The 5,620-nt window shown below is 44.8% G+C and overlaps 1 protein-coding gene across 2 annotated transcripts in view; it reads right to left on the reverse strand.

Moving 5' to 3' along the window:
• Positions 1-4,355, reverse strand: part of LOC125034339 (microcephalin-like) — a 20,222-nt gene extending 15,867 nt beyond the window's left edge. The window contains exons 1-4 of one of the 2 annotated variants that reach the window (XM_047626153.1): positions 4,233-4,355; positions 1,916-3,190; positions 1,156-1,298; positions 778-936 (exon numbers count right to left, since the gene is read on the reverse strand). In XM_047626153.1, the coding sequence (XP_047482109.1) occupies positions 778-936; positions 1,156-1,298; positions 1,916-3,179 (1,566 nt within the window). In that variant the 5' untranslated portion in view covers positions 3,180-3,190; positions 4,233-4,355. Of the gene's footprint in view, positions 1-777; positions 937-1,155; positions 1,299-1,915; positions 3,191-4,027; positions 4,133-4,232 lie in introns of those variants that run through there. The other variant, XM_047626154.1, reaches the window with a different exon arrangement.
• Between the last annotated feature and the right edge of the window lie 1,265 nt (positions 4,356-5,620).

Raw genomic sequence — 5,620 nt, forward strand, 5'->3', positions numbered from 1 at the left:
CATCTTAAATGATGAAAACAGAAATAAAGCAATTACTAAGGTAACTGATATTTTGATCCAGCACATACAATACATACCTTTTTATTATTATTATCCAAAACATTAATGAACAAAACTCAGGTATTCTTATTTTAATGCATCGCACTAACTCAACATAAATGGATCACTAGCAATTCTTCGAAATTTCAATAAAGGTGGTGCTAATCAACACAAAGAAAATAAGAAAAGTGCAATCTGAGTGCAGATTACAACACCATGTATTGTGCAAGTAATTGTTTCCTTCAGACCAAATGTACCCCCTGAAACGTGCAAATGTACCCCTGGGGGTACATGTACCCCAGTTTGGGAACCCCTGGTATAGAGGAATATTTGTATAAAAAAAATTACCACAAAATGAAAAGCACTAAAGTGCTTTCTATTGTGTGATAAATTCTATCATGAGATATTATCAGCTTCTGGGCTAGACAGCAAGTTATTGACATGTTTGTCTATGGTGCTAACAAAAGAGAACATAGCTCTCTATTTATATATATTGAATGGATTATACCATGCTCATGTGTGCAGATGTGTACACAGACTTAAACCTATCTATTCATGCCCACAAAACCCTACGAACAAATTCTTGCACACATATTTACACCAAGCAACCACTTACCACACACACACCAAAACCCCCTCCTTATCATGAGTACATACATACAGCATGAATGGACCCCTTTTCCACACTCCTCCCAACCAACCCTCTCCAACTAACAACCATCTGCTTCACATACTGACCCGGAGCTTCTTGGCCAGGAAGAATGGCGTTTTGTAGGTGTCGATGGAGCAACTGGGGTAGAGGGATTCTGGCACATGTTGCAGCTTTTCCCTGCATGCCTCAAGCCACAGCGAGGATACGAGGTGCAGTCCACGTTTCTGGGCCCGGTTGAAAGTTGCCTATTGGGATTGGGTGGTAAGTTAAGATGCCCATTGGTCTCTTTCTGTTCAAAACTGGTGCTTGCAATTTGCATCTTGAAACAGCCAAGTAAGTTCATCAGAATATCATCTAAACTCTCTCCCTTCCTCTCTCATTTAACCTAACCTTTATTTCTTCACCTATCTTCTGCCTCCCCTCTTCTTCACTGCCTCCTCCCCTTTCTTTCCATCCATCCTTACCTTGGAACCATCCTTGAAAATGACATGTGTGGTGTCCGGGCTCAGCCTGTCTCTCACTTCTGCCCCTAGGACCTTCAGCTGCTCCTTGATGACCTGCGACCTATTGTCACTGCCCATCCGGACCTCTACATATGCAATGACACCTGAAGGAAACAAATAAATAAAGGCTACTAATTTTTTCCTCAGTAATATTACCCTCACTGGGGAAACTTAATAAGCTTGCAATTATCAATAAAATACTTATCAAAACAAACACATTATCAATATTAAAGGCACTAGAAAATCAACATTTTTTCACTCAAAAATCAAGAATGGGGGAAATGAGGTGAGGTTACTTAGGTATTACTTATCACCTCCTTGGTGACTGAATACTTTTGGATCCTTCTCTGTAATGAAATTCATAAAAAAAAAAAAAAAAACTACAATAGACAAATGGTGAGTTAGTGGAAGAAGAAAAGAGAAAGGGGAGAATTTCTTTCAAAACATTACATGAATTTCTAACTTTTTTTCTAACCCTTTTTTAAGTAGGCCTATTAAGGTACACCCCAAATTATTTTATGTGGCCATATATTATGTGGTGATATAACAAACTCTTAAAATGATAAAATCAAAATGTAAAATTTGAATAACAAGTGTTAATACAATGGGAGAGAAATCCACTTGACACAATAAACTTATTTTGTGATTTTCTACTGATGCAAATAGCAGAAGTCCAAGTGGCACTAGTAACAAAGGCAACTGAGCCGAGGCCAATATCTACCTCGCAGAATGATGGTCACATCTGGCTCTGTCGCTGCAGACTCCGATGCCTCTGATGGCTCCATCCAGTCCGTGTGCCTTCCTCCTGTGTCACCCTTGCCTCCTGCAGCCTTCACCCCCTCTCCTGCCCCCCCGGCCTCCCCTGGGAGTTGGGCCTGAAGCAGCCTGAAGGAGCGTGTGCTGAAGTTCTGGAAGCTCATCCCTGCAACCCCACAGCCAACAGGAAGGGCCTGGGGTAACGTCTCATCCATGGCAGTCCGCTGCGAGTCCAGGCCAGCAATAATGTTCCGGATGGAGGTCTCCTGGCTGGAGGTCTTAATGGGGGTCAAGTCCAGGTCCTCACTGTCAAATATCTTGGTGGCATCACCACTTCTGTTCTGGGCATTCTGGCTGTTGTTGTTGATTCCATTATTTGCAGTGCCTTTAGAGATGGCATTCCTATTAGTGCCACCTACCTTTGAGTAGCTGCCTCTGGGCTCTGAGTTCTTCCTCTGAGTGTTGAAGATCACTTCCTCCTCCTCAGAGGAATCTGCACTCAGGGGGACAATGAGGCTCTTCCTCCTCCCTGCGGCCCTACCTGCCCTTGCAGCTGGACGCCTTTTCTTGCTGCCTGGACCCTCCACTCCCAGCCCCCCTACAGAACGTCTGGCCCTTTGCTGGCCCTCCTCAATGGTCCTCAGCTTGCTGGAGAGGGACTCTGAGTCATTCAGGTCAAAGGGCATGATCACGTGGGCTGCTGACTTTCTGCGTTTGCTCTTCTTGACAGGCGACACCACAAACAGGTCCAAGTCATCCTCCTCGGGCTGCTTCTGCCCGGCTGCCTGGATGCCTGAGAGCATGGAACTGTTCTTGGTCCGCTGGGATTTGAGTGAACGGGCAAAGGAATCCTCCGACTCCAGGATAGACATGAGGTTCCTCCGCTTGCCCAGCTTGAGGTCAGGGGTAATGTCTAGCACGATCGAGTCATTAATCTCATCCCTGTCACTGCTGCTGTCTGGGGGGACCTCAATGCCAGTGCTCCTGCCACCCTGGGCTTTCATCTGGGTGTGGGACAGGCCCTGTGCCCCACATCCCACCTCATTCTCTGGGGTCTCCATCACGGATGTCATGGAAGTAGACAGGGCAGTGCTGGGACGCGTACAGGTGAGGTTGGTGGGCGTCTCTGGCACAACAACTGAATCCGCACTGGTGAGGCTCTTCTTGTTGAACAGGACAGAGTGCATGTCCTGCGACCGCCTCGTAGAGCCCGCCCCCCCCCTCTTCATTGTCTCCTTTTCTGAAGTTGGATGGGAGGGAAATGAGATGTTTGTCCTTCAGATAATATAATAGATAAATATTTAAAAATTTTCTTTATGTATTATCAATATACAATAATATGTGAATATATAAAGATTTATCATAAGTTAATGCAATAAGGATCTTCAGTGTCCTAATCAGACTTCACCAATAACAACAGTATTAAAATCAAAGAATCTGCTTTGTGATCTGTCACCCAGAAATACTTTGCTTTCACAGAACCTGCAGAGAGAGTATGTAATTACAGGAGAGCACCATCTGGTGTTTACTGCCGCCTCCTCTTCCATCGCGGTTCGGCAAAGGCCAACAAACCCCCATCAAAACTATCCTAACAACTAAAGTCCTAACCCAACACCGTGGTATGTATTCCCTTGCTAGGGGGCTACGACCCTAAGACCCCCGTGGTAACATATATGCCGAGCCAGGGGGCTACACCCCCAGGACCCCCGTGGTAGTACCTGCATCTAGAATTCACCCTCGCAATGTAAACAGATGAGCGACTTAGCCAAAATTGGGGGACCTTCTCTGTTCTTTTATGAATAGCACCCTTGGGAAGCATTTGCACACATTGCCATAGAAGAACTTGGTCTTGGTTTGTATTGTTCTATCCTTTCATGTAGGTTTTATTTATTGCCACTACCTTATCCTACATATTGTCCTTTTTATCTTTCCATTTATTAAGCTATCTATCTCAATGCGATTTCATCTTTGCATCTATCTATCGGAGAATGAGCTACCAACCCATGTCATCCTTCCACCTATTTTTCTCTACCGTGCGCAGCTTCTCTCCATGCCCTCCAGAAACACCTCTACCTACACATTCCCCAGTAATAGCGCTGTGTTCTGTCCCGCTCTCACTGGGGACACTCTCACTGGGGACACTCTCACTGGGGACACTCTCACTGAGGACACTCGTCCGCCGCGCAGGGAGCTCCTTCCAGGCGACTGGCCTCCTGGCGAGGACCAGGTCTCGCTCAAGCGCTCTGCTTGCCTACAGACATTAGTTTTTTCCTCCCGCTCACCTCACGACGCCGCTTTCTCTCCCTGGTCGAAGAAAGGGTGAAGAGAGAGGAAAGCCGAAGGAGACTCATAAAAAATAGAGAACCTGGAGGAAAACGCGATTTGCCGATTTCAATTCGGCGGCGACGAGCACAACAGAGGCTGCGTCGCGGCGCGCGCGAAGACGTCTTGCGCGAAGACGTCTTGCGCGAAGACGTCTTGCGGCGGCCGGGCTTCATCGGGCTTCTGGGGGCTGCCTGGCGCATTGCACTGAATGCTGATTCATGCAGTATATTCATCTTGACACACATTAATTTACCATGCCTGCGTTTAGCCTGCCTTGTACAGATTTTCGGCGAGATAGCGTTTCGACGAAGACAACTTCGTGCATTTGAAGTTTTCGCGCCATTATTACATAAGATCCCTCAAACTATCGAGATTTCCATGTCGATGGAAGCGATATCGCAATTTAGGAAATGTACTTGAGAAGATAAGCAAGCAGTTTTAAATTAAACATATGTTTACTTATATGTATCTATGTATATTTGTTTGTTTGTGCGTGCAACATTAATGCAGTATGTACACACACACACACACATACACACACACACACACACATACACACACACACACACACACACACACACACACACACACACACACATATATATATGTATATATGTATATATATGTATATATATACATACATACATACATACATACATGTTTAAATACACACGTGCACACACAGAAAAGCAGACACAGGAAAGACGGACATAGAAAATATACAGTAAAAGCAAACATAGACAGACACATGAAAAACAGAATCAGAATAGACAGACCCAAAAACAAACAGAAGAAAATAGACACTGGAAAGCCAGACAGGGAAACAGATGCCGGAAACACATACAGAAGATAAACAGACACAGGAAAGACAGGCCTAGGAAAGAGAGGCGCAGGGGGAAACAGACCAAGGAAAATAGACCCAGAAAAGCCAAACACAAGAAAAAAAAGGAGAGGAACAAGAAAAATAGCGAAAGAAGCAACAGACACAGGAGGAATACAGAAAGGAAGAAAAGAGAAGGGAACAATAAGATAAAGAAGGAATGGAGAAAGGAACAATAAACACCAAAGGAATAGAGAAAGAAGGAACGGATAAAGAAGGAACAAAGAATAAAGACAGGAATATAGACAGGAGGAATAGAGAAAGGAGGATCTAATACAAGACGAATAGAGAAAGCAGGAACAGACAGGAGGAACAGAGAAAATGGGAATAAACACAGGAGACACAGAAGGAATAGAAAAAGGAGGAACAGCACAGGTGGAATAAAGAAAGGAGGGATAGACATAGAAGGAATGGCGAAAAGAGGAATAGGCAAAGGAGAAACAGACACAGGGGGAATGGAGAAAT

Source organism: Penaeus chinensis, chromosome 17 (genome assembly GCF_019202785.1).
Source record: "Penaeus chinensis breed Huanghai No. 1 chromosome 17, ASM1920278v2, whole genome shotgun sequence".
Taxonomy (NCBI): Eukaryota; Metazoa; Arthropoda; class Malacostraca; order Decapoda; family Penaeidae; genus Penaeus; species Penaeus chinensis.